Below are 27926 nucleotides of genomic sequence, written 5' to 3' on the forward strand. Positions count from 1 at the left end.
TTGTCCAAGGTTGGATTCAAAGTCCTTTTCTGGCTCTGTTCGTAGAGGTTAGTCTAATCCTTTCATTTCAAGGGAGTTACCGGGGTGGATAATTCTCTGCACCACGTGGACAAAATGCAGCGGCCGAGTGGCACAATGCCTTCCCGCCTGGCAGGAAGGGTGGCTGGTGGTGACCGGGAGACAAGTCCCAGCAGACTGAACTGTCTCTGCCTGGCAGAATGCTTTTATCTTCAGCGCTGCTCTCTTGCTCTTTGTTTAGGTGCCTGTCAGGGGAAAAAAAAATGGGTGAATGTTGGTATTTTCTCTGATAAACACAAGAAACGGATTTCTTTTCCCATCCAAGTTCCCAGGGAGTCCTGCTCGGTGGCACAGGGAGTGTTTTACAGAAAGAGAGAACAGCAAATACGGTAATGAGGGTAGCTTTGGTAATTGAATTATTTCGATTTCAATATATTCCTTCTGGTATAGGATGCATTCCAGCATTTTTGATTTTTTTTTTAATCTTGTCAAACCATCTTTTCTTGGTAACTCTAAATCAGGGCAAGTCTGTCCTGTTTGCTGCAGGAAAAGCTCAGCTTCCCAAGTCAGCAGTGCCCCTTCCGTGAGAGTGCTTGGAAGCGCGTGGGGCTGATATCTGGGAGGGTAACGCTGGTGGTGGCATCAGCCCCCTCCCAAGCACCATGGCCTGCCTTGGGGGGGGCGGGAGGGGGGTCAGCGTGTTTTAAGGTCGATTGGAGTTGCACACCCCTTTTAAAAGCAGGCAGCTAGCCTGCAAATAAATGCTTCGTTTGAGCAAAGCCAGGCAGACAAGGTCTGGAGTTGCCTGCAGCTCTGCCAGCGGGACCTGGGGGAAGGCAGGGCAGCTTTCCTGTCTGGCAGGGAGTATCCGCAGCTGATAAGCCCTGGCCAGTCCTGCCGCCTGCCTCCCAGGGCGGGCTCTCTCGGCAGACCGGCCGCTGCGTTTTGAGGAGCTCGCTCGCCCACCGAGAGCCCTGAATGAGCCAGGTTGCATGGACAGCCTCGGAGGGGGAGCCGGCCTCTCCCCCTCTCCCGGCGCCTGGTCTCTCCTAGGGTAGGCGAGGAACGGGGCGGACTCRGGTCAACAGTGCCGCCTCCTGCACGGCCCTGCCTGAGACGCGGCTGCTTTTGTCGTTTAGACTCGGCGACGCAAGATGGGAAGGAAGCTGGATCTTTCCAAGCTGACTGATGAAGAGGCCAAGCATGTTTGGGAAGTCGTTCAACGGGACTTTGATCTGCGGAAGAAAGAGGAAGAGCGGCTGGAGTGAGTATCTTCTCCGTGGGTTTTGCAAGGTTCGGCGACTTGCTGAAGGAAGCCGTGGCCGTAGATCCCTGCATCCCCCCCTGCTGAGTAGGGGGACGTAGAAATAAAAGAAAAGATTGAAGCCGAAGGCAAGGAGGAACAGCCAGGACCYGACTGTGACGCACGCGTAGTGATTAATAGGTTGTCAGCTGCAAGGTGATGCCTTCCTGCTGCAGAGGTGCAAGGTGGCATTCTTCCGAGGGGTGTGAGCATTGACGCAGATCCCTGTAGCGCGGGCGGCTCATGTGTCTTAAGTATCCGCTGAGGAAGTGCCCTTGGCTGGCGTCGGGTTCGATGCTTGCGTGGATTGCACAGGGAGAGCTTACTTGAGAGCAAGCGATCAGATTTGGCTCCGTCGCCTTTGCTTTATTTAATGGTTCTCACGCGTTCAGTACAGGAGGGTGGTGTTCAGTGGTCTGGTGGGTCCTGGGAGTCCACAGACGCCTTCTGGAGGTTCCTTGGAAGATAACTGAGAGGAGTAAACCTGTTGTCAGTAGGCTTAAGTGCACTATGTGGGGGTCTATGCCATTCCTGGAAAATTTTAGGGATCTGCAAATTGGGCAAAGATTGAAAATCACTGGAACAGCAAATTAAGATATCGTCTAAGTTCTTGTACATAGGACGCTTGACAAAAGCGCTGGTTAAAAAAATGATCAGTTGAAATTTGAGTGTGAGAAGATTCCCTGGCCTTGTTAGTCGTTACCTTGAACTCAGAATTTCTTGGATTTATTTTAAGCAGCTGCAGCATCCCTGTTCAGCCTGCTTAGGGTTTGGCTAAGTTTTCACTGTTATCTGAACGTGATAGCCGGTGCTCCAAGGCCACTTTTGGGCAGTGCTAACCCCACTTAGCTCTGAATTTTGCGAGCTGGCCAGATGGCTCAGCTCTTCTCCGGGGCCTGAGAGCTCCTTGATTCCTTTCTGTTGGATCAGAGAGGAGTGATACGGGATGGTGTGGGTGAGGGTCATGCTCCTTCGATGTTCACTTGGGATATCTGCATCTGAGCAGGGTCTAAACTCAGTCAGTGAAGCAGAAGAGGTGACAGACACTTAAAGTTCAGTCCTGATGCAAAAAGGTGTGGTTATCTATTTTCTGGTGAGTTTGTTAAACGTGATAAATACCTGATGCTGGCTTCAGGCCAGCTGTTTTGGTATGCAACGTGTTGATTTAGAAGAGAACTGCATCCTCTTATACTTTGTTTACAGGATTAGCAGTTTGCTGCTAAAGAAGGAATTAGGTTTGAAAAAATCGCTTTTCATGACATGCAAGACTGCGCAGGAGCCTCTCGGTCTTACTTCTGCAATTTGCTGCGTAATTTGATGATGGCTGGTGGGAAAACAGCTTCTTCTGTTGCAAAGGGGGGTTCAAAACACCAAGCTGTAGTGGGCTTCCTCGTGTTTCTGGTCGAAGCGGGCGACAGAAGCTCACGGGTGATCTGGCAGCAGGCCAAAATTCCTGGGCAACCAGCTTGCACTGACAGGGATGCCAGGCTGGGCCGTTTCATCCGTCGTCTGCCCAGAGCACCCGGTCCAGCCCAGGCCAGGGAGAGCCGATGGGGAACCGGTACGCCATCAGCCGCAAAAAGTTCTCGGACACAAATTTTCAAATCTCCTGATTAACTTTTGCCTAAGAAAAACCACCCTGTGTGGGCGGCAGAGATAATTCAGCGTCATCGTCTGTTGCCTTCCTCTGCTGGTAGCTCTGAAGCGCAGGACGGAGATCAGACAAGGGTGTTTTAAAAAATATATGGTTACCTGGAAAGGCTAGGTGTCTCCCTTATGATGGCCCTGAGCTTTACCTGGAGGAGAAAGGTGGGAGCAGACATTGCCGTGCCCTGCGGCACAGAAGCAGGCGATGCTGATCCCTTGCCTACGTGACCTTGGTGCCAGCCGGGCTTGTGTAAGCCCGCTCCGATGCCCACGAGGCTCCCGAAGTGAGTGCCGGGGTGTAGGGTGCAGAACCTGGCTTTCCAATTTTGTTTTGCAGTCTGGCCAGGCGCGAGCCGGCTCGGTGCTGCCGAGCTCGGGGGCACGCCTGGAATGCTGCAGCCTCCAAAATGTCCTGTTCTACCACATTAATTGCTTTCCACCCCCGGAGGGTTTACATTAACTCTGTGGTGTCTGCCGCTGCTGAAGCTGATAGGGTAGAGCAGAGATCTGGGTAAGCTCTAGAGAAGAGCATAAAGAAAGGCGCTGCTTGTGTGCAAGGTTTTGGGGTTTTCCAAAACAACTGGCTTTGCAAATGAAAGCCAAAGGCAGGAGGAAGTTTGGATCCAAAGTCAGCGTTAGGGAAAGGAGCCTATTTTGTCTGAGCGTCCCCGAGGTCGCAGGCAGGATAAACACTCCTGTTTGTCCAGTCAGCACGGGTAGGAGGCGATTCACGTGAGCGAGGTTTATTCTGTGCATACAGGCAAGTATATCTCGACCTCTCCTTCCCGCACAGGCGCTTGGAGCGCTGGCCGCTTCCGGTGTGGTGCACGCGCCGTTGGCTACCTGCGTTCCCGGGCCTGAGGCTGTTCGTGGGGCTCCTCAGCTGAGCCTGAAACTTRTGCAGCTGCCTCGGCCCTAGCTCAGGGCCTACGTCGGATATTTATACAGCGCCTGGCACCGGCTGCCAGACAAGTCCCCCGGGCTGGGAGAGGCTGCCGCGCTCGCCCATGCCAGACAGGGAGATGTGCGAGCAGTTTTCTGCCTGCAACAAGTTGGGACACGATGTGACAGGCCTTTATTATGGGGGGACCTGCGGGCACACGTCCTCCCTCTGTGCTCTGACCATCTCCATTTGTTTTGTCTTTCCCTAGGCCTGTCCCGACACGCAAGCCTTGGAGGAGCAGCCACCCCTCCTTGGTCTTTTTCCTCCTTTTCTGCTTCCCCTCTGTGCTGTCTTTTTTTGCAAAAAGCTCTTCATCAGAATTGGGCAAAAGCTTCAGCTGGCCAGACACCGCATTGCCATGCGAGCAAAGTGCTTCGCCTGAGAAGTTAAACAATGTCCGGGTTTTAAACTGGTTTGGCTGAGACTTGTCCTTCCTTCGACAACTCTCGTTGGCAAGGCAGGGGGGTGAAGGGCTCTGACCAGCTCGGAAAAGGAGAAAAAGCAGTTCAGCGAAAGATCGGATCCTGCTGGACGCAGCCTGAGCGTAGAGCAGAAAAGGACCTCTGGGCGCAACCCAGAGCTTTGGGATAGCACCTGAAAGCCATGGCCAGGTAGGCCCTTCCTGCAAAGCTGTAGATCAATATTCAAAGGCCAGCAGCGTCCCGAAGAAATCTGCTTCCTCCTCTTTGCTTGTGTTTTAATCCTCTGGCTTGGGTGCTGCTCTTTTGCTAGGGTTAAGATCAGGGCACTGATTTAGGTACCTGCAGCGCCTGTTTAAAAAACAAAAACAAAGGCAAGTGTAAACAGGCCTGTTTCCTTGACTCGTGTGGTTAGAAGGTGGCTTGTAAAGCTAGCACGGTCTGCACCTTTGTGGGGTTTCTGTTGCGGGGTTTAATAGCCAGATAGAAATTTACTGCTTGGTATTTGCACTAAATTGTCAGAAACACCGCTAGGATAGTGAATGTAAAAACACGGTGTCCGATTCAGTCTTTATGCTGATTTTCTATGTTCCAGATCCTTGGTTAATGTAAATTGATAACGCTCCAATGTAACAGCAAACACGGTCCAACGTGCTGGCGGCAAGCTGGTTATAAAAGCCTTCCCAGGAAAAAATGAGAGCTTATCCCTAATGAGCAACCCAATTTGGTTAAATGGAGATTTTCTGTTTGATTATATTCATGCCGTTCGTGACAACAGACAGACAGACCGACTGCTGTGGTGGGAGTCGCGGCATCCCGCGAGTCTGTGAAGGATCCCCAGTCTGCACGGCGGTCGTCCCGGTGTCAGCCGCAGCCTGGCACAGCCTCACTGGTCTCCCCGCTCTCTGGCAGCTCGGAGAGTGCGAGAAGCAAAACCAGAAGTCTTGTGCTCCGTGCTGGGCTTGTGAAGCAGCCCTGGGACCTTCCTGTCTCTCCGACCAGTCCTTGGGGTGGTGGGAGGAGGTGCTTTAAATCAACTGAGTATTTTGTCTTCTGAGCTGGCTTTGTTAATCTAGCACTTAAGCTTTCTGTTTCTCGGTTACACCCATCTCCATTAGGAAGCGCCAGAGGAAAGTTTAGCAATGGTGTAGCTACCAGATCGGGTGCAAAGCTTGGGAAGCCACCTGATTGCTTGAGGTTTCTGGCCCAGGCTGATTTCTGTTCTGGAAAATGCAGCTTCCTTACCCTGCCTCTACAGAAAACAAGCCTTCTAGGACCTTCCCTACAAATCAAACACTGTCTTTAAACCGTAGCCCAAAAGACAAACATATCTGAGCGAGTGTGTTGCACAGAGAACAAATAGAAAGCCTTCAGGTAATGCAGCAGGTCCTTGCCTTCAACGTGGAGGTGCTTGCCAGCTCGGCAGGTTGCAATGTGCATTTTAGCTGCCCCTGGCTATTGCTGAGGGTTCAGTCTGGGGCTGAACCTGCGTGGGGACCTGCTCTAATAAGCTGGTCGGGCTAGCCCGGAAAGCCTGTTGTGAAGCAGAGCGCCAGGAGAGCGTGCTCCTTGAAAGCGCTTGCGTTAGTTGGGCGTTCACGGGTCTGGCACGAGCATCTCCTGCAGCCGCTTCCTCCAGAACACCTGAAACATCGCTGCGAGTCACTGCTGCCTTTAATAAAAACCTCTGCTGGATTTAGCGCCGAAGGTCTAGATTAAAACCTGCCAGAATGGGTGGTGAAATCCCACGGTGAAGTCCCAGCAGCCCGACGCTCCGTCCAGCAAGGGTCAGTGCATGCAAGGGTTCCCTCTCTCCTTCCGGTTGTTCCAGGCTGCTGCTTCCCAGAGCCCTAGCTCATAGCCAGGCGTTTCGAATATAACCTGGTTTTCTGAACTGCGGATAGTTCTCTGGTCAGACCATTCGCTATGGTTGCTTGACACGTCCTTTTTAATCTCTGATTGCTTTTCGTTGCTAAGAATTCCAGAAAAGCTTTTAATTCCCGGCTGGACTCCAGGCTCAAAGGCCACGGTGGGTTGGGATGCGGCCAGAGGCTTTGTGAGAACAGTTGCTCTGCTGGGGTTCCTGCCATTTGTGGTCAATACCCTGCGAGGGAAATGGGACGGATTTTGGCACAGCCAAATCGCGCCTGAAATTTAGAAGCGGCAGATCCTAATGTATAGTCATTTGCTCTGAATCTGGAGCCCAGCATCACTTCTTTGCTCAGCTCTGCTTATTTAATCCGTGACATGTTACTAAATTAGATCTGCCCTACAGCTGTTTCCACAAGCTGCGGGACTCGGGACGTTCCCTGGAAAATTGTTCCCTAAAATGATTAAGTGTCAAGGAGTTTGCCATGTGAGAGGTTGCAGAGCTCAGCGAGATTATATTATGTTGGAAAAAGCACCCAGGGCGAATTAAAAAAATCACTTAGCGGAGAAATTCTGCTCATGGATACACTGATGTAAAAATTGGAGCGGTAGCACTGATTTCCTTGAGGTTGCTGCAGATTTACAACAGCGAGAGCAGGAACAGCGTTTGGGCCGGTGTTTGTCTGATAAGCGTTGTGTTCACTGACCCCAAGGCTGCAGTCAGAGTTATTCTTGGCCCTGCTGTGCCTGTATCCCTGTCTCATCCGCTGATGCATGTTCCTTTGGTTGGGATTTTTCCGCAGGGAGCTGAAATGCAAGATCGACAAGGAGAGCAGCAAGAGAGAGTTCCTGACGAATCAGTCCCACCTCAACGAAACCCACTGCGTCCACTGCCTCCAGCCCTTCAAGTTCCTGCTAAACAGCAAGCGACAATGCCTGGACTGCCGTTTCTACACCTGCAAGAACTGCAGCCGCTACAACAAAAAGGAGCAAGGCTGGGTCTGCGACCCCTGCCGCTTATCCAGGTACCGGCCGGCCAGCACGTCCCCTCGGCGGGGTATCGTGATGGAGGCGAGAGGCAGGACGGGCCTTTGGGCTGAGGCTCAAGAAACCCTGTGTTCCCGAACTCAGCATCCCCCTTAGGCTAGCTGGAAAACAGGGCCTGTTTTTGTTAAAGAAATGGGAGAGACCGTTTCCACTTTTTCCGGAAACTTTGGCAATAAAATGTATTGGAAAACCCGGGTCATATCGGTGTGTGTGGTGCATGACAGGCCCCATGCTGTGCTGCACGGATGGACCTCGCAGATTTGCAGAGAGACATCTACACCTTTCAAACCCAGCTGGTCACTGAACAGCCAGCTAAACATTTGTACACTCTCCTTCACCCACAGCAGGAAAAAAAATCTGCCCGTGCCCACTCAGGTGGYGAGGAAATAAATGCTGCAGTTTTCCTGCGTCCGGTATTTGCTCCCCAGTCCGCTAAGGGCATGGGAGTCCCTGCATTAAGGGTTGATGGGTGCTGGGTGAGGGCCTGCTTGTCCAGAGTGTGGCTGCGCTGGCTCACCTGTACGTTTTCTCTCCTCTCTTCGGGCAGGATTGTGAAGATTGGGTCCCTCGAGTGGTACTACGAGCACGTGCGGTCCCGTTTCAAGCGGTTCGGAAGTGCCAAAGTGCTGCAGTCACTCTACGGCAGGTTGCAGCCAGGTGAGGAGCAGGGTTTCTCCTGGCCTGCTGCGTGTGGGTGCCGAGCAGACGCCTGTGCAGCATTGTGAACAGACCTGCCAGCGTCCAGCCAACATTAGGCTGAGGTCGGTCTGAGTCCCCATTTGGCTACGAGGCCAGAGTTTGAAGTCATCTGTCAGCGCATCTGAGGCGGTCCAGGATTTAACGCTCCCTGCAGCAAACCCCCTTCCCTGCGACTGCGGGTGCAGCCCGGCACTGAGGTTTCAGCCCTGTCGGGATGGTGTTTGCGGTGGCAGGGAGCGTTTGCGGTCCCGGTTGTCGGCAGGTGGCAGTGCTTTTCAGGTTTTAAACCTCCTCCGCTCTTCCTCTGCTCTGCCTGCGGCCAGCCGGGATTTGTGTGTGGCTAGCCGTGATTTCTGCCTTGACAGCTGCTGAGTTTCCTCAGCAGGAGACAGGCCAGCTGTAATGAAAGGGGAGCAGAGGGAAGCCTKTGGCACATGCTTTCGAGACCGCTCAAAAATCCTGGGGGGAGGAAGCGGACGTTCAAAGTGGTGTGTTCGTACTGAGAGCGTCTGTGCAGATGTTGTTGGTGGAAATATTTTCCCCTGTTAAGGTTTAAGATTTTGCCGCAGAATTCAGAATATTTCCCACTTAGTTTTCAAATTCTTACATCCTGAAGGCTGGAATTATGCAAGAATTGCAGCTCTTGCTTTTCTTTCTTCTGATTCTTTTGGTGGCAGAAGAGAGCTTGTGAAAATAACTCACGTTTAACCTGCAGCTCCGAAAAACAGAGTGTGGATAGAGCCAGTGCTTGGTTTTGGCTGTGAAAATCATTAGGTCATGGGAAATCTGACAAAGCTCTGGCACTGACAAAACTATATTAAAATTAGCGAGTTAGGTATCGCTATTGCTATGTTCTTTAGAGCCTTATGGGTCTTCGTTATTTCTGAGATTGATCTGATAGTGTGTAAACAAACGTATGTTCACAGTTGCTGTTAATGCAGTGTTATTTACTGGATAGCTTTTAGTTGCCGTTCAAAAAGTTGCAGTAGTGCTTTGTCTGTTGCTTTTAYGAAACAACGTGGGTAAGGTAATTTTATTCCCCCGATGGAGAGCCACGGAAAAGTTTGCGCAAACAGCATCAGCGCGAGCTGATTCAACTGGTCCGATTGTTCTTCTCTCCAGACCACTCAGTGCAGAAACACTGTAAAGAGCGTGGAGGGTAGCAGCACTGAATGTGAAATTAAAGGACTGAGGAACAGTTTATGTAGTGTTCATCTGAAAATGCATCAGACCACGCAGCAAGGACAATCCGAGAGAGAACCAAACTGAGCAYGAGGATTACAGTGCTTTAGGGTCTAGAAATCTGTAAATTGAGATTCTGATGTCTTCTGAAGAAAGAGAGATGATTTTGTTACTGTTACTTAATTAACACTGGTGAAATGGCTTGACCCTTGAGCAAGCAAGAATATCCTTGTGGGATGTCTCTGGTTGCAGGTAATTTGGCAGAATGATGCTGGGCCGTTGCATTTTGAGCGGCCCTATGTCGTTTGCGGGCCCAGCTGTGGCTTTCCCTCCTGCCACATCCCCAGGCAGTGGTATGTGTCATTAGGCCTGGGGAAGTGGTGGCAATAAGCTCTTCAATTTTGAAAAGTCAAGTCCTGTCTCCCAGTACATGKTTTTTTTCTCTCTAAAGAGTCTTTTTGCTGATTGTGTCTTGTGATGGTTAGAGAGGGGGAACTCCAGTTAATTTTAGCTCAGAGGCTTGTTCCATGCAAGGTACGTGGAGAAAATGTATTTATTTATTTTTTTCCCCAAATTCTTCTTCTCATTTAGGTCTTCATGACAGAGTTTACAGCCTGCCAGACATTAACAGTAAGTTTATTTTTCGGACTACTGTTTAAAAGAGAATTGCAGCAGATGGCTTCAAATCCAAGACAGGTTCTCAATGCCTTTTGCTTTTCACGCCCTCTGGCCATGGGGCGCACTAGACCTGAGGGTGGTCCCCGAGGTGCAGGCACATGGTGGCTCCTGCCGTGGTCGCTTCCCCGTCTGTGAGGAGCAGAGCTTGAAGGCGAAGCAATGAGAGCCCATCCAAGCTTCTGCAAGATCAAGTGCTACCCGTAGATATCTGTGCTGCTGCCTAGGAGCTGCACCCCAAAAAGCCCCTAGCTTACAGGCCTTAGGCTGTGGCGTCACTGCGTGCCAGCCTCAGCAGTGGGGCTGGCATAGGAATCTGCTGCCCATTTTCCATGCTTCATCCCCTTCTTTTTAGTTATGCGACCTGCTGGCCACGCTGTGGTGTGCGGAGGGGGATCGGGGGAGGAGCGATACTCCTAATCCAGCCCTTTTCAACCCAGACAAGCAGCACAACCTCACCTACAGGTGCATTGGTGTGCCCAAGGGGAAAACTGCCAGGAAGGGGGTGCTGGAGTCTCCCATGCACGCCGTGCCGTTGTCTTCCTCCAGGTGAATACCAGCTCCCCGCCAGTGGTGGGACCGGGGATGACAGTGACAACGAAGATGATGCCCTTCGTGGAGCCGAAGTAGAGTGCTACAGCAGAGTGAGCGTTTCCGTCTGTGGCCTGTTCTGCCCGCCTCTGTGCCCTCAGCTGCTTCTGGCCTTCCTTGGGTGGTGGTGGCTTTCTGTGCCTTGTTCAAAATCAGGGCCTTCCCTCTGTTTTCGTTCTCTGTGATAAACCCCACTTCAGATTGTGTAGAAACAGCCAAGTCAATAAAACTCCAGATATTTGCCCTCTGGAAAAAAAAAAAAAAAAAAAAAAAAGGACCTGTTCCTGACACTCAGGAAGTCCTTAATAAATATGCAAGTCCCAGCTCCTACCCATACCCACCTCTTTTTTACTCAAAGAACAGATACTTGATAAGACAGCAAAGCACAGGCCTGGGTCTTGGAAGACCTGGCTTTTGCCCTTAGCTCTGAGCGAGTGTCTGCGGTATGATCTTGAGCATTTTGCTTCTCTGGGCCTCTCTTTCCCACTCCTTAACCTGGGAGCTACAGTAAAACCCACYCTTTATAAAGGGCTCCCAGGTAAAAAGATCTATGCATGCGGTAGGGGTTATTATTAAATGTGAAAGAGGACTTCTTAACTATGTCCATTTCATGTCTTTAAAGATCAGCTTTTAACCGATTCATGAGTGTATCAGTTTATCTCCTGGGTTGTTCTGGGACTGTGTGCGTAGATTGAAATGCAAATTAAGAAGTCCTGATATGAAGTGTGTTTATCCTTGCAGTGTGTGTGAAATCTGCCTGTGTGTTTGAAATGCTAGTACCGTTCGATACCTGCTGTTGTATACGTACCATTTTAGCCAGTGGCTATGGATATTTGCTGCATTTCACGCACTTGATACCTCCTTTTGATCTGATCCCATAAAGTCTTGGAGGCTTGACCACAGCTGTCCCTGACTTATCCCCTCGCTGGAGGCAAGGAAATGCTTCAGGACTCAAATGCAGGTCCTGGACTTTCCTCTGAGGCATAACCTGGCCAGCTTTCCCGTAGTGCTCTTATAAACCAGGAGAGTTTCCCACTGCCTGCTCAAAGCCTCGGTCCTCATCCAAAGATTGTGGAAATCAGGAACCCTGTTTTCCTCCAGTATGAGCAAGCACACTGTGTGCACACGCTGTCCTTTACACCCAGCTCCCTGCACACAGGAGACCCGAGCCCTCCCTCCCCCTTGCTTCAAGATCAGCTGAGTTTTATGCTGAATTTTCCTTTCTTCTACGCTGCCTAAGATGCGCAAGACAAAGCGCCTGCTGTCTGTTCATCCCTTTGATTTTGAGCTGGACTCAGACTACTCTGCTCAGTCTCGCCGCCAGTCTGTGCAGCTTTCTCCAGCAGCCAGCAGCCCAGGTGGCTTCCAGGTACTGGGAGAGTGGTGGGGGGCTGCATTTCTGTCTCTCCCTCCCTCCCTCCTTGCTGCCTCTGTTACCTCCTCCAGCTATCCGATTGCATGGTGGTTTGGGTAGGTGATGACGTTCTCTCTTGCCCTGCTTGCTGTCTCTTCTTCCATTTTAAGAAGTCCTTTCTCTAAGGTTGGGTCAGAAGTAGGACATGAAACTGCAGTGAGGACGAGTGGTAGGATGGGACAGCAAGTTTCTCTGGCCTTCCTTCTGATTTCTTTGCTGATGGCAGCAGAGAACTGTTTTCTTCTGTTGTCCCAAGGCTATGGGGTACCTTAGTTTCCAGCTACTTCTTTCAAGTTGAACATTCAATATTCAATGAACGGAATGGAACCAGCCTTCTCTCCCATCATCCCCTCTGCTTTTTGGCCTTTTTCTCCGTGTGGTGGCACTAGGGATGTAGTCTGCCAGCAGCATCAAGGAGCAGGGTAACACTACCTTTGTGAAACTCCTACAGAGCTGGCGTGACCCTCGTGAGGGTACCTGTGGGATAGGACTCTGCAGCAGCTGGAGGAGAGAACATGCGGCACAGAACTGTGTGAACATTAGATACTTCTTTTTTTTTTTCTCCCTCTCTTGGGAGCTACAAAAAATAAATGAATTTTAAAGGTTGGGAAGGAGGAKATGAGTTGAATTTAGGTTTCCTGGCATTCTCAGTTAAACTGTAGAGGATTGGGCCTATGTTTTGGTATGCCACGGCCTGCTCTTRTCATAAAATAGGTTGCTGGGTAAACGCCTCAGCCCTGCAGCGGGAGTGCAGAGCATCCCAGAGGCAGCTGCATTCCCCAGGCTTTGCATCTCCTGTTGGGAGCACTGTGCTAGGGGCCTGGGCTCCCGAGCCTCAGCAGGACCCGCGGGAGGCTCTAGCACGAGCAACTGCGATGAGCTGCACCCTGTGGTCCTGGTAACGGCGCCAGGGTTAGCCATCCCAGGCGTCCAGATCTCTGGGAGGGAATCCAGATAGGGCTGCCCGGGATGTGGCAAAAGTTCTTCCAGCTTGAGATGTTTCAAATCAAGCTATTTGGGCTGTTGTTGTTTGCCTTTCCTGTTGAAATTTCACTTAAAAAAAAAAAAAAGCTTATTTTTTTTTAATGGAACTTTTTGGTACTTTAAACTCTCGTCCTGGGTAGAACCAGGATATGCTGAATTATGTAATAAAAGCTTTTATACTTTAGTATAAACTGATAAGGGTTTGGGATAAACAAATAGGTTCATTCTTTCTTTATCTAAGCCTGCCCTTATGCTGCCAAATTCAACATGAGTCGAGGGAGGGCTGGCATCTGTCGAGATCATCTGAACTCAGCTCAGGGGTTSCAGGTTACTTGAGGGACAGAATGTTGTTATTATTTTAATAAGTGAGAGGACATGGTGGTTTAAAAGACTAGATCTTGAGGACCAAGATTTTTCAACCTAGCTGAAGGGAGCCTGTGCCTGGTTTTCATAAAAATTAACACTGCCCCCTGGCAGTGGTTATAGGTGTTGCTGCAGGTTCACCAGCAAGATTTAAAAAAGGGCGGTTTTTAATCTGGAGTTTTAAGAATTGTCATTATAAAAGGTCAATGTATGCATTTATTGGAGGGCAAAACTAGGATCTGTAACTCAACAAGGGAATGGCAGGCAGCGTCCTCATGACAGCTCCTCAGCAGCAATCCTCATCTCTCAGGCCTTCTCAGATTTCCCTGACTCTGCTGAAGATGCCTCCCAGAAGGAGTCCATGATGGCAGAGGCAGATCTGGCAGCGGTCTTCCACCACGTTGTGCAGGAACAGGGACAGCACATGAGCCCTCCGGAGCAGTTCAGCACAGAGGTTCGGCTCACAGTCAACTCACGGAGAAGGAGCCTGGAAAGAAATGCAAAACCTGGTAGGTGTCTCTAGCCAGACACCTCCTTTTGGGGAGGAGTGGCTGTGAGAGTGGTTGGACCAGAATGAAAATATCTGGTTTTTGAACAACCCAAAAGCATCATGAGGTAAACATCTTTCAGCACCTCAACAGTGCACAAAGGGTAGAGTCTAAACCTGGGCTCCAACAAAACTGGAAAAGGCAAAGCAGCTTTTGGTGAGGAGCCCAGCTATTTGGGTTGTGAGAGCAAGGATCACTTTACTAGTTTCCACCTCTGTCTCAGCAGCACCCAGTGCGTAGGGCCCTGCTGAGCTGGTGCTGTGCAGCCACAGCGRATGGAGCTGCAGCCTGAGCCAGTGTGGTCATCCTTAGCCTCTGCTGTCAGCACAGTCTCTCTGCAGGAGCATCTCCTGCCAGAAGGTGGAAAGAGTCATTTGAAGATATGCCACATTGTGAGCTTGTGCTAGGGATGTGACCAATGTTCCAGAAGTAAATTCAGGTATGAATCTCTTGCATCTTTGTACTGAAGCCTTCTCTCCCCAAAGACAGCCCATGGAACGAGCAGCCTCGGTCCCCGTACTCTGCGGATATGGACACCTCTGATGAGGATGCAAAGGGACCCCAGAAGTTCACTAGCTACGCATCCCATTACGTGAGACGCCGGAACAGAGCCTCCTCCCAGGAAAATGTCAGCCGCTCTGGAAATCAGGTATCAAGCAGCTGTTAAACCTCTTGTAAGACCGGGTTGGTGGCCAAGCCTTTGTTGCCATAAACCGTGCTCGTTATTTGTGAGGTGCAGGATGGTGCCATCTGGTTCAAAGAAACAAAAGCACGGGTGGCAAACTGGATGCACCASAGCAGTCTTCAGGCCAGCATTGACTGGGATGGGAGCACAGGCAGAAAAACTGGTGTGCYCTAACCATCCCCAAACCATTGCCCCTGCTGCCTAGGGGTAATTCTGTGCCCATGCTTCCCATATGTGGGTCCAAGAGAGAGCAGGCTGGATCCCAGGTCTCCGCAGACTAGGGATCCCTCCCTCTCCCTCCACAGCTCAGGAACTGGGCAGGCTGAGAGTGTAGCCATTTTGCATTGCCAGAGCAATGCTGTGGGGCGACCTAGGAGCTGGCTCTTCTAGGTGCCATGTTGTGGCCACGTGGCACTGACAAGATGAACGCCCAGGCCWTGTTCTGCCCTCCGTGTTGTGAGGTACCTGCCACGGTGGCCATGAAATGGGGTGCAGGGCTGAGACCTCTGAAGGTGCATTTAAGGTTCATTCATTCCAGCTGAGGGAGAACAGACTTTTCTCTGCCCTGTTAGTATTGTGCAGAAATACTCTGGAGCTCTGTTCTTCCTCTGCCAAGCCCTTCTTSCAGCCCTGGCACTTCGACGTTCACAGCAAAAAGGAAAATCGAGCACTGTCGTTCCACTTTGCACACACTGTTGTTGTAATAACAACTCTGCCTTCAATGCTGTTAATTTACCAGCCTGTCCCCGTTAACCTGTGAGTCGCCTGTAGTTTTCTGTGTCTCCAAAAAGACCTTTCTCAATTGAATGTCCTGGTGCTCTGTGATCAGACCAAGGCTTGGAGAGGGATATTTAATCAGTCTCAAGATCCTTTTCTTCTTTTGCAGCGTGGAGTGTTCCAGCCCTGGTAGGACTGGGTCAGGCTGACTTGTCACATCCCTCTCCTGAATGATAATAGGGGAATTGTCTGGAGAAGGGTGTCTGAAAGGCAGTGAGCATGTATTTTAATTGTAAAGCAGGGACCTGGAGTTCTTGATGCCACCTTTAAGAACGCCTGGTGTGGCACAAAGCCTCCCTCAGCCCTCTTAAGCAGCAAAATGCACATTGGTGTTTCACTACACAGATGCACARGAAAAGCCAGCTGCCAGTGTCCACTTACAGCTGGTAATTTTGCATATGCTGGTGGACACCTCTGGATAATCGGTGGGGGGGATCCGTAACCCCAGCTGTCCCTCAGCACCACCGTTCATGTGCCTATGTGGGGGAACCGTACCTTTCCTTTTGCCTTTATTTTTCTCAACATATGTTTTAATTGGTGAATGCCCCTCATTTTCCAGTCAGCAGTAAATGGAAAAACCTTGGATTGGGTGTCCTTAATGAGACCATGGTACATTAGGCATGAAATGTGCACAGTGTTTTGCAGTGGGGAAATGGGGCCAAATTCCTACCARCRCTTCAGATGACTTCCTTCATCAGCTGGGCAAGCTCTCACCTGAGAGTGCTTCAGCGTGTTTTGGTCCAGCGTGTTTTGCTCYGTCTCACCTGTCTGAAGGCTGTTGTGGAACCTTGCCACTCTAATGGTTACGAGACATCTTCTGATTCCCAATTTAATCCCATTTGTTCTCATGCCAACATCGTTCATTAGCTTAAATAGCTCTTCATCCTTCCTGCCGTTTATGCTGCTGATGTGTTTACAGCTAGCAACCACCTTCCCGCGCAGCCTTCCCCTCGCCCGGCRGAACAAACCAGGCTCTGCACTGGCCCATTAACTTCAGAGCAACATGTGCGGTGCTGTTGCTGTTGGCCGAGGAGAGGCCAGGTACCAGCCCAAAGTAGAGAGAGAGCGAGAACATCTTTTAAAACTCAGAGTGAAATCACTCTTCTGCAGCAGACGAGGTTTCGGTGCTAGCCTGCTCTTCCATATTGACAGAGCTGAAAGTGGTTCAGAAGAGGTTGGTTTTCTTCCTTTGGTCCGCAGGATGGAGGGGCTGAGACTTGCAGCGGGGCAGAGACAGACCACGAAGGGTTCAGGACAGTGAGCAGCAGGCTGTGTTCTCCTGAGCTCACCATGCCTTTCATGCAGGTTCCTCAGAACATGAGTTTGAACTGAAAATCACCATAATTCTTTTGCCCCCACTGGGCTGCTTTTGATTTTGCTTTAACCCTGGGGAGAGCACGATTTTCAATCCCAAGAAACTTACCTTTTCCAGTAACAAAAGCAAAGACCGTCCCCTGGCCCTGTGACTCCAGGAGCTGAAGGTATGAAAGCAAATTTCTTTTTAAAAGCCTATTTAAAAAAAAAAAAGCTCTCAAACCTGACAAGACTTATGACGAAGCCCAAAGAGGTGGAAACACGGCAGCTGCATAAAAAACATTTGATTTCAGCAGAGGCCCAGTCTCTGGAAGCCCAGGTCTTTGGCTGCAGTAGGAACAGAGCCAAGCCACGGGGAATAGCACCAATTTACTGATTAAGTTTCTCTTCAAAAGCCATTTATATTCTGCTGTACCTCAAGGGAGCTTAGCGGTTCTGCATTTCCAAAGCTTTGCCCATCTCAGGCTGCTTTTTCCTCTGTTTCCTGCCATCTGGCTCCTCTCCTTCACGTAAACCCTTCACTGAGGTCTTGGGGCTCTCCCAAATTGCTCTTGGGTATKTGACAGTCTGGAGGCAGCACCTCTGCTGGGGTAACCTGTGCTTGTTCCCCACAAGCCAGTGGTGGTTTGCAGTAACTGAGGTTCAGCTTATGGGCTGTGTTTTGTTCAAGTTTCTTCACTTCAAATGTTTTAATACAAAGCAGTATCTGCCAACTTTCGTCACGGGGAGAGCACYGCAGGGCGGCCCAGCCCCTAACGGGGGTTTTTGGAGGAAGCACCTAGCATAGCTTTCGCCGCGACGCTGCGCAGACAAAGTTTGAATAATCTGGGGGAAGCTGAAGCACTAATGCGATTGCCCTCGCCGCCTGCCTGGCTGAGGCTTTGCGCTGTAACCGCTTGCGTCGCAGTAACAGCATTACTGCAGGAACAGCTCGGAGCCGTGCAGCGGCACCCGGCGTCTGGATCTGGCCGCGGGGGATTGACCGATGGGTACGGGAACCTCAGTGGGGGCTGGCTTCCCTTGCTCTGCCCAGTGGGCACGGTGCGTTAAAACAAGCCTTGCTTGGGACAGAGAGGGGAAAAAAGCTCTTCACATCCTACCGCGTGGCCTGTCTGCTGCAAAATGGGCGTTACGCTCTGGCGTCCCTGAACCGCTGCGTTACGGAGGCAGGGTAGCGCGGGGGCTCRGCTCGTTGCCGTCTCCCGCTCGTCGCTGACTTCTCGTTGTCACCAGAGCGAGACACGAGTCAGGCCCAACAGTGCTGAGAAACTGCTTACAGATGTGCTGGATTACTTCCCGCCTGTAGGTTTACTGCTGCTGAAGATGCATTCAATTTGGGGTGGTAATTACAGTGCTCTGCTCTCTGGAGTGTCAGGTTTTTATATTCATCTTCCCTTAAGCAGACACAACCTCTCCAAGCTGTTGTGAGGATCTAATTAATCAAACACTAGCAAGCACAAAAGCTCAGCGAGAGGATGGAAATGTTATAAAAACAAAGCGAAGCCCTCGCATCTCTTTGTTATTGCGTTTGCTCATTGCATTTGCTCCTCGTTCCCCTTTGAATGGGAGGCATCCACTGACAACAGGAGTAACGTGGAAGCCAGTGTTTTTTCTGTATGAAACAGGCAATATTTTTCATCATTTGTATTTCATTTGTTTGAACCAAAGGAAAAAGACATCTTTTGGAAAAAAGCTTCTAAAACAAAAAGGGAGAGAGAGAGAGAAAGAGGTTTCCTTTTATATTTTTCGGCAATTTAACCACAGAAATTTTCCTTGGCTCTTGAGCATAGAAAGCAATTTCTCTTTGATTTTCAGGAGTTTGTCATTCCTTCCCTTCTCCTCCATGCCTCTTTTTTTTTCAGTTGGAAGAGGGAGGGAGAGAAGAGGGGCGAGAATCTTGAATGCATTGAGAAGTCAGAAAATTTCAGAATTTGTTGGGGGAAAACTTCCAGCTTTAGTTCTTCTATTTGTAATTTTTCGTGGGAAAATTCTTACCCTCTCCTCTTCCTTTCCGCTGTTGTGTTCACGGGAAGGGATGATGGGGTAGTAGCTGGTTGAAAAATGCATTCGTAGGTAGTGAAAACTGCCGTTGGCTTGAATTTGGTGCAGTGTGTGAATGATCGCAAGATGGCCTTGTTGCAGTCCGATCCCTTTGGATAAGGGACTACAGGGCTGGTGGTGTGAATTTACGTTCACTGCTTCAAAGCCATTGACGCTTTGGTGGGAACAGCAGAGCGCCAAGGATTCGGCATCACTTTGAGTTTTCCAGATTTGAGGAGAGGCCATGCACCTCTTGGAGCTCTTCTGGGTTTCAAGGGCTTCCCAAGAAACAGGACTGGTTTTTTTAAGCCACGTCATTTTTTTTTTTAACAGGCCTTCACCCACTGACAGTCAACACAACTTGTACATCTAAGGCTTACTTTGACATGTCTGCATCATGCAGAGGAGTGTGATCTCAGGGCTGGAGCTGCATTCAGACCAATAGTCCTGTTAGCAAGGCACCATTTTGCAAAGGAGATTTCCAGATCTCCAAAGGAGATTTTTTTCTTGTGCTGCTTCTGACTCTGGAATTAATTTAAGCTGGTTGTGCATACTGGGTCTCTGCATTGCCCTCTGTTTTGTGGGTAAACCGATCTGCTGTCCGCCTTGCCTGCTGTGACTTCTCATGGGGGTTGTGCTCAGTCCATGGTGGTGGTGTCTTGCTGTTTTCTTTCTTCTGCCAGTTGCACGCGCCCTGGGCTTTATTCCCACTGTCCTGGCAGCGGTGGCTGGTCTGTTCTCTACTCCTTTTCTCTCTCCTTTCCTCTAGATTCACGAGCTCAACGAACGCATGTCCGCAATCGAACGCATGCTGAGCCGCTTGGAGGAAAAAATCCTGGTGCACTCTGACGAGGTAACAGGGCAAAGCTGGGGCTCTCTCTTCCCAGGGAGAAAGCGCGGACTGTGCTTATCCCCTCTCCTTGCTATCAGACAGCCAGCATTGCAGGGAGAAAGCCGGATAGACTGCACAGGCAGTGAGGGTGAAAACTAGTACATAGCATGCACCCTGCGGTATGGCCCGACAACACCCTGTTCGGGGGGCACGGCCCCCCGGCAGTGAATTGGAGCCCCCGTCCACCCTGGATACAGTGTGGTGAGGTGCAGTCCCAAAGCAGGTTTTTTAAAAAGGCAGCAAAACAGATATTTAGCCCAATTCCCAAAAGGGTTTAGCTCTTTCCGCTGAGGGTCGCCACAGTATTTCTATCTTCCTGGCATTTTCCTGGCCTTTCTGCTGGCAGGATGGTGCTGGAGGGGCACAAAATAATTCAGGCCTGTTTGGTTGATTTTAATCCTCCGTCTGAGCCTTGGAGACTCCTCTCATGTTTTCAGACCTGCCTTAGAAAATATTGCATGGCAGGACAGAAACAGAAGCAAGTTTAACCCGTGGCATTTGGGCCCACATGCAAGCTAGTGCCCCTTCTGCACAAGAAGAATTGGGCTTCAGTTTGATATTCTATGAAATGCTAATTTCTGTGATATTTTTAGATGGGTGTCAGTACATTTACAGAGCTGCGATGGTTCATTTGAAACCATGGAAGAATCAATTGGTACGTATAGGGAAGTGACCTGGTTATTGTGAATAAGAGGTCCTAGTCAAGAGGATTTCTGTCTCTCTTCTGGGCTGCCCTTGCCTTACAAGGCCATTAAGCTTGCAAGAAGACAGCTAAATTTAATTAAAGGTGGGCAGCAGTGTAGAATCTGCGAATATATAGGTYGCTTAACATTGATTCTGGGCTTCTAATTTTAGACTATGTTCTTTTCTTTTCCTTAATGTGAACCCATTACAATGAACTGCTCTGGCTGCTGATCGCTTAGTAGAATGGACAGTAATAATTACATAAAAGTCCCCTACGCACAGGTAAAACAGTGCAATTTCTTCTTCTTTTTCAAAATTCATAATGGGGACAGCCATGTTTGTAGTTTCCCTCGTAATCAAGATGGTGGAGTAGAAGACAAGCATGTTACCTTTGTAGATGTCACCAGGCTGGGAGAGCTGCAGTTGTCTAGGGTGTTCCTCTTGGCATCAGCAAAACCTCCAAAGTACAGTTTTGATCAGTTGGGCTCCATAAAAGAACAACCAGAATGGTCAGAGGTCTAGAAGAAGTTATATATGAGAAGAGATTTTTAAAATGCAAGCAATTTAGCCCCCCAAAAGATAGGGATGAGGTGGACATAAGTGCTCATGTAGGTAGAAAGCTACTTCAGAGAGAAGCAGTGCTCTGTTCTCGTGTCTGCAGCAGATCGGAGGAGAGATAACATGGTCTAAACTGCTCCAGAATGGATTCAGGTTAACTATTAGGAAAAGCTTTCTAGCAGAAAAGATGACAGAGCCCTGGAATGGGCTGCCTGGAGGGAATGTTGCCTGCTGGAAATGCTGTTGCTGAAGGTTGTTAAGGACATCTTAGACAGAAGCCATCAGGTATGACACAGATAATTGCATTCCCATCTTAAGGCAAGGGCCAGTGGGTTCAGTAACTTCTGGAGATCCCTTCCAACTGCTGAGATTTTGATAGGATTTCTTCCTTAGGTAAAATAAACTGTATGTAATAACACTGCCAAGAGGAAATATGGCTTCTTTCCTACAGGAAAATTTCCTGTGTGTTTTCTCATTGCCAAGCAAAGTACCTACAAGGCTCTGATCTAGTGCAGCTAAGCTACCTTGGGGAATAGTATTTTGTGTGTCTGCTTCTCTCAGCCAAGTGGACTACATCTTTGGGCTGCTGTGATCTCTGCCTTTGGGGCTGCCAGCCGGGTGGCAATTCAAAATGAAAATGCTGTGATATCTGGCCCCAAATCCCTTAGCCAGCCCAGTGTTAGTTTGTTGGTGGTTTTTATTTTTTTAAGGRTGGGTGGAGAAAGCTGATTTTCCACAGGGGAAAACAAGTGAGTCCTATGTGTGTAGAGGTGCTTTACATCAAGAATTTTGAATATTCCTCAGTGTGGAGCCGGAGTACAGCTCTCTGGGCTGCACTGCTCCCCTAGGAGGTCTTTCTGCTCCTTGTGAAAATGAATGCAGAGGTGGTTTGAAGTCCCCTTTGCAAAATCCATCTGCTATAACACACCTTGAGCTTCTCTGCTGCAGATGAGGGGCTGCAGTAGGCAGGTGAGGGTGTGAAGTGCTTCTTGTGTGCCCCAGCTGGTGTTTATTATGAGAAAGATAGCCTTAATTTGCCATTTTGCTCCCCARTGCCTGTCCTACATGTAGAAGGTGTGTGGACAGGACTGTGGGATGTGGGTGTGGGATGTTGTCGTTGATACTGGGTAGCTTCTGGTCCTCCTTTCGTGTTGGACAGTTAGCCTGTCTTGGTGAGTGTGTGTGTGGATCCAGGCATGCCCTACAGTCAACCTTTGGAGACTGCTACACTTACAAAACTCCCTCCTGCTGTTCCCTCAGTCTCCAGCCCCAGAGTCCCAACTTGATCCTGATGCTGAGGAGGAGGAGTTGAAAAGGAAGCTGGAGGAGTTAGCCAGCAACATCAGTGACAAAGGAGTCTCTTCTGAAGAAGAGGAGTGTGAGGAAAAGAAGACGGGAGTGAAGAAACCAGAGATGAGTTCCTCCAGTGATGACGTGGCCAGCGAGGCTCAGAAGGTAATCTGTGTCCTACCCATACTGTTCTGGGCACCATTTGTGGTTCCTTCTGCTGTAAGCATCTTACAGCTACGCCATGATAGTAGGTCTGTTAGTCTGTCCGACACCTCCATCTCAATGGCTCCTAGGTCTGTGGCCTGTTTGGTTCAGCCGCTTGCTGAAACAGGACCTTGCGTGCCAGTCAGTAGGGCTGGGTGGCAGCATCAGTGACAAGTGACTGATGACGGCCCTGGTGATTCAGATGTACATTAAGGGAAGGGAGATTTTGTGTCTCTCCAGTTGTGCAGATTAAGATGGTCCATTAGCACAAAATGGAGAGGTCAACATTCCTGTGGGTCTCTAATGGCTTATTTGTTCATGTCTTCCCTTGTGCCGTGGTCGTGGATGGAGCGTGCATGTGTTTGCTTTGACACATCCGTTGTTGCTGAGCTCTATAAAAGAAGTGAGCGTGGGCTGTGCTGCCCCTGTCCTCCTGTAAAAAGCTCCTTTCATCTGAGATTGCAGACGCTTTCGTTTTGCCCTGAGGCCCTCTGTTTAATATGCTTTTGTTCCTCAGTCCTGCAAGGCAAAACTTGGCTGCTGTTGGGCAGATGGCTTGGAGAGCGTGGCAGGAGCGGCTGCGTGCACGCGTGTGGCGTGCGTTTAATGAGTCCGTATCAGGAGACGCGCGTCTCTCAGCAGCGCTCTAGTTAAAAGCTCGGGAACAGAGCAAGCGGCTGTTCCCAGGATCGCTCCCCTCAGCTTCCTGGGTACTGCTGTTCYCACCGCATCGGTAGCGTGCTGCTTCCTGGCTGAAAGGCCCTTTTTCCGAAAGCTGCTTTTAGATCAGATCGCTGCAGCTGGACAAGCTACCGCAGTTAGCAGAATGATGTGCATCTTCTTAGTCTAAACGCTCAGTAACCGTTTGCAGTTACTTACAGCACAGCCGGTAAGTGGTAACTCACCAAGCCAAGGCAACTTAATTCCCGTGCGAGCTGCTTATCTGCAGCAGACGAAGGCTCAGATTCTGACCTGYGCTGAGGGTCAGGGAGAAGTTAGTGGGGTAGCAACATAAGCTCCTTGGTTCTCATAAAAYGAGGCCTAGATGCTTGCGATCTATCCTAAATTCTGCTTTTTTTTAGACCAAAAACCRGCTCTGAAGCCCGGAAGGCACCACTCTTGCTTCCCAGAGGGGTGAGGCAGGCAGGTAAYGCAGGAGATATGTGACGGACCCCCCAAGCAAGCAGAGACTGTACTGTTAGGTACAGCTACCTCCTAGTGGCCCGTGCAAAACCGAATCCGAGAAGTAGAACAAAATTCAGCTTTATGCATCACAGTAGCACTTTGACTCTAAGTGTCAAATACCTTCATGCAGCAYAGAAATGACTGCAGTGACATGTAGGTGAACCTGTCTGGCTTAAAGGCTGTGTTGGGCTGAATTTTTTTTTTACAACTTCCCTCACGCTTTTCTGATGTTTGTTAGAAATATTTTTAAAGACATCCCTTGTTAGAAAACCCCGTAACCATGCGAAACAAGCTTGATCTCCAGTTGCCAGGTCTGACTGTGAATTCGTGGTGGTGGGCACAAGCCTTCGTTAAGATCAGCACCACTTCTTTGTCCTGTCCAGATCGAGGCTTGGATTTTTGCATGATTCTGGGTTTGTTTTTATGTGAGCGTCCTGTCCAGTCAGGAAGAAATCTTCTAACTGGGGAACACTGCGATAAAAGTAGGCCTTCCTAATGGAAAATACAAAACTCAGCTGTACCACGGAAGCACAATAAAATAATAAAAATATCATCTGGACTGAGTTAGCTGGTTCTTTGCAAAACAGCTTGCCTGGAAATACGTGCAGTTGTAAACACAACTGTTTGTCTTTGTCCCCAGTGCATATATCACCCCAATCTCCTTGGTATCTAGGGAATTATCAGTAGAGAGAAGGATGATGAGTTTCTTCAGTCTATTTTTAAATGTGCTTAATGCCTTATCAAGCAAAAGGGCTAACGCAGGCAGCACTTACAAGCGATATTGCTGTCAGGGCTCCTTGGGGTGGGAGGAGGGGGATATTAGTCCCAAGTTCTAGCAGTGTGGAAATACAATACTAATTTTTTCTTTTGCCACAGACTTGAGTTTATTTATATCCATGCTCCGACCCACTGAAGTGTAAAGCAGTATGCTGCAATTAGATCTTAAATGCTTTTCCGGTGCAGGAGGAGAGCTGGCCATCCTGGGAGGCAGCTTGGGAGGAAAGAGGGCAAGAGGATGGGTTTCTCTCCTGGTAGGCACTGGGCTCCTCAGATGAGTAAAGCAGGAAGCAATGGGGCAGGGTGCTCTTCTTCTCCCTCATACTGCTTTCTCATCTTGCCCACAGGCAACAGGCTGTGTGTCCTCCCTTTCCAGACACGGCTCCTCTGGTTTTTATTGCCCTGCCTCATTGGGGGWTTGGAGGCTTTTGTGTTCCTGCCTATCCCAACCAGCCCGTGACTGGGCTGCTGCGTGGCCAGCAAATGTGAGGCCCTGGGGACACAGTATTGACCGAGCGTGTGCTGACTGACAGGTGCAACGTATTTCTGCTGAGGAAGTCCCGGAGAAATGTTGCAACCACAGCCAGCATGGGGATGCGCTCCGCTGAGCAGTGTGGGGAGAGAACACCCCTCCTGGAAAGTCTGTGGTMTGCCTCCAGCAAAAAAAGGGGAAAAGGAAACGTTACCTCTGCTTTATRGACGGGGAGTAGAGCTAGAGTCCAGGCATGTGCCTTCTCTGTGGATTCCTCTYTCCTATCACTGGTGGCATCCCAGGCCAGTGCCCACCCCAGCGTGCTCAGGCACTGCAGGGAAGGTCCCTCTGCAACAGAGACCTGCTAGGACACTTCAGTGCCCCTGCGTTTTCCACCTGGCAGCAGCCCCACAAGGTGCCCCTTCCCTGTCTCTCATGGCCGTGGGGTTGTTCATGTCTTCTCCAGCTCAGCAGGCAGGCCCTGCCGCCTTGCACATCAGCACATCTTCTCTGTCGCAGGTGGTGCCTCGTGGCCCTAAGAGCGTTTGTTGTGGTATTTCCAAGGCAGTGGAGCGTTGCRAAGGAAGGAGAGCAGGCAGCAAAGGAGTTAAGGAAGTGGTGGGAATTGCTACTGACCCCAGAGGAGCAGGGAGCCCCGTGGTGAGCGAGGTAGCATGCAAGCTTGCGGCTGAAGGCAGTCCTTGCCCAGCAGGTTACCCGGGGTTGCAGCTGGGCTGGAGACCACCTCGGTGAAGTGATCAGTGTCTGCTGTTCAGAGCCAAATGGAAATTATTTCACTCCTCATGGCACAGAGCAGCCGGGTACTGAGAAAAATAGTTATTCGTATCAGTGCAATCAAGAGAGGGGACAGCAACACGAGGGGTGAAAGCCAGGGATCTCTTAAACCATCTGTGCCACCAGAGAGACCACAGTGCAGGCCTGCACCCTGCAGTCCTTCAGGGCTGTAACCGCGAGTGGCCTTGAGGTGACCGTGTGCTGCTGCYGTCAGACAGCTCCAGCGGCACTGGTTCCAGGGAGGAGAGGTGTCCTGTGAGAACTTCTTTTTAAAGCCTCTCTGCCCCATCGAGAGCAGGCCCGGCACCGGATCCTGGGAGGAAACAAAGGGGCCTTTCRCCGGGCTCTGTCCCGGACCGCGGTTATGTGCTGGCGGCTGGCTAATGGCAGCTCTCCGCTTGCGTTTTGAGGTGATTTCTTTTGTCACAGCCATCTTCAAGGAAGCATGAGCTGAGATCAAAGCCCTGTTTTAGCTGCGCTTCCATCTCTGGTTGAGAGCCCTTCAGGAACAATGTAAGCCCCTTAATTACCGCTTCTCCATCTTTCTCCAGCTCCTGAAGGCCTGATGCTCCTCTCACCCCATTTGCGCTGTTTTTGTACGCCCATGAGCACATGTTAAAATAATGTCCTTTCTTTTTCCCCCTCTTCCTTCTTCCTCCCCACCCTCCGCTTYGGCTGTGCCGGGCATTCGCAGAGGTCATCGGCTCAGGCTTTGAGCGACATCACGGCCAAAGTACTGAGGGCCGTAAACGCCACGGAGAGAGCGGTCTGTGAGTCCTTGCATGGAGAGAGCCCGTGCAATGGTAGCTGTGCCCTCCCCGGAGGGCAGCTTCCCAGCCTGAAAGACGGCAAAGAGGTGGCCGAAGCATACCGTGAACTTGAAGAAAACGTAAGGTTCCCAAGCGTTTACTGTGAGCAGGGAGGGAATTAAGGGGGGAATAGAGGACTGCCAAAACCTCTTGTAGGGGGTATTTCAGTTTTAGTAAGCTAGGCACCCCAAAGGGATTAAAGAGGTGGGTGGGTGTTCTCCATGTGCAGGTAAAGATCCTATGATTACCCATAAAAAAGGGCAGGAGCTGCTATGGAGAAAGGTGTGGAAGGAGGGCRAAAGGCTGGTGTTCCTGGCCTGCGTTCCCCAGGCAGGAGGGGTTTGAGAGGGTTGCCAAGTGTTAGAAAATACGGTGTTTTCAACTGCGTTTCTGCTCCTCTGGGGCAGGGGAGTTCRAAGCAGTTGCGCAGTAAGTTGTAAAGCTGTAAGGTTCAGGGTAGAGTTTAGGGAAAGGAAAAAATTTTATTCACTGAAAAAGGAGTAAGCGAGGGGTTGACTCATTCATGGTTTCTTAAATGCCTCAGACAGTAGGAATTGGTCGTAATGGATGAAGTGCGAAGGCCCTTTAGCCCAGGGCCATGTCTGATGGAGGCCAGGACCGTCTTTTGAGGGGGAAGGCAGGCAAACAGAGCAAGCGCAGATGACTCTGTCTCGTAGCTTCTGGTGTCTGGGACGCCGGTTGCCCCTCGGTTCGTGCACAGGCCCCCACTGCCRTAGCATCCCTTTGCAGTACTTTGGCAAAGCCGAAGCAGCGGCGCGTGCTGCCCAGCGGGAGCTGGGGGTCTGAGCGYGGGGAATGAGGCGTCACGTGCTCTCCCGTCCCCTGAGCTTTAGCTTTGTGTGACAGTGTGGAGCGCTGTCAGGTTTGTTGGCTGCTATATACCTGTGGGCTTTTGCAATTACAAATTGACTCCCGGTAGGAAATGGATCGCTCCAGCTTTGAGCTGTTTCTTTGTGACTTGATAAATGGCATCGCAAGTGCAAAGAGTCGCATCTCCATCTGGGGGGGGCCGAGCTTTGCTTTCGGAAACCTCCTGTGATGGCAAATAGGTTTTTATAGCGTGCTCTGTGGCTCATCTTTCATCAGAGGTAGCTTATTCATAAAAGCGGACAGCTGCAAGGAGCAGAATGCTTTCAGAAATTGCRCAGGTTGGTTTCTGATCAAACACAGCATCCCGGGAAAAGTGGGCATCTGCATGAGTCCATCTGAGGCTCCCTGTCTCTGAGGAGTGGGGCTCCAGCTGGAAAGGATACGAACTTCGGGCTTCCTGGCTGCTTCCGTCAGCTGTTTGGCAGGAGTGAGGTGAGGTGGGTAGATTATGGCCCTAGGAGTCGTGTGCTCATCCTGCCGCTTCCCTCTGGGACCTTGGCTGAGTCACTCCTCGCTCGCCACGCTCYGAGGGATGCCACCTGGATCAGGGAGCGCTCGGGAAGTGTCACAGCTCTGCCATTTAATGGCCTGACAACCGTTTGTGTCCCTGTGACTCACAGATGGAACGGCTTAGCAAGCAGTGTCTGGTAACGTTTGCAGGCAGCTACAGGCACGCTGCCTTGTGGTTTGCACCGGGACCTGGTGGCTATGGGGGGTGTTGCTGCACTTTGGGAGGGTGGTCAGAACCTCAGTGTGCAGAGAGGGCTCGTGCCAGCCAACTGCACACAGTAACCAGCCCAGGAAAAGTGGAACGGGCTGGAGAAGCAGGAATTAAGTTAGCAGTACCAAGA

General features: G+C 50.4%; 1 protein-coding gene across 3 annotated transcripts in view; it reads left to right on the plus strand.

Annotated features, from left to right (window-relative positions):
* The first annotated feature begins 909 nt into the window (after nt 1-909).
* The window catches only part of MLPH (melanophilin), a 34112-nt gene continuing 7095 nt past the window's right edge, over nt 910-27926 (plus strand). The window contains exons 1-12 of one of the 3 annotated variants that reach the window (XM_026088543.1): nt 910-1072; nt 1158-1282; nt 7003-7224; nt 7794-7903; nt 9719-9757; nt 10352-10446; nt 11634-11762; nt 13465-13663; nt 14188-14351; nt 19288-19371; nt 21913-22107; nt 26070-26264. In XM_026088543.1, coding sequence (XP_025944328.1) covers nt 1173-1282; nt 7003-7224; nt 7794-7903; nt 9719-9757; nt 10352-10446; nt 11634-11762; nt 13465-13663; nt 14188-14351; nt 19288-19371; nt 21913-22107; nt 26070-26264 — 1542 coding nt within the window. In that variant the 5' untranslated portion in view covers nt 910-1072; nt 1158-1172. Of the gene's footprint in view, nt 1073-1157; nt 1283-4161; nt 4523-7002; nt 7225-7793; nt 7904-9718; nt 9758-10351; nt 10447-11633; nt 11763-13464; nt 13664-14187; nt 14352-19287; nt 19372-21912; nt 22108-26069; nt 26265-27926 lie in introns of those variants that run through there. The other 2 variants (XM_026088553.1, XM_026088547.1) reach the window with 2 other exon arrangements.

Source organism: Apteryx rowi, unplaced genomic scaffold (genome assembly GCF_003343035.1).
Source record: "Apteryx rowi isolate R43461 unplaced genomic scaffold, aptRow1 scaffold_12, whole genome shotgun sequence".
In the NCBI taxonomy this organism is placed as follows: domain Eukaryota; kingdom Metazoa; phylum Chordata; class Aves; order Apterygiformes; family Apterygidae; genus Apteryx; species Apteryx rowi.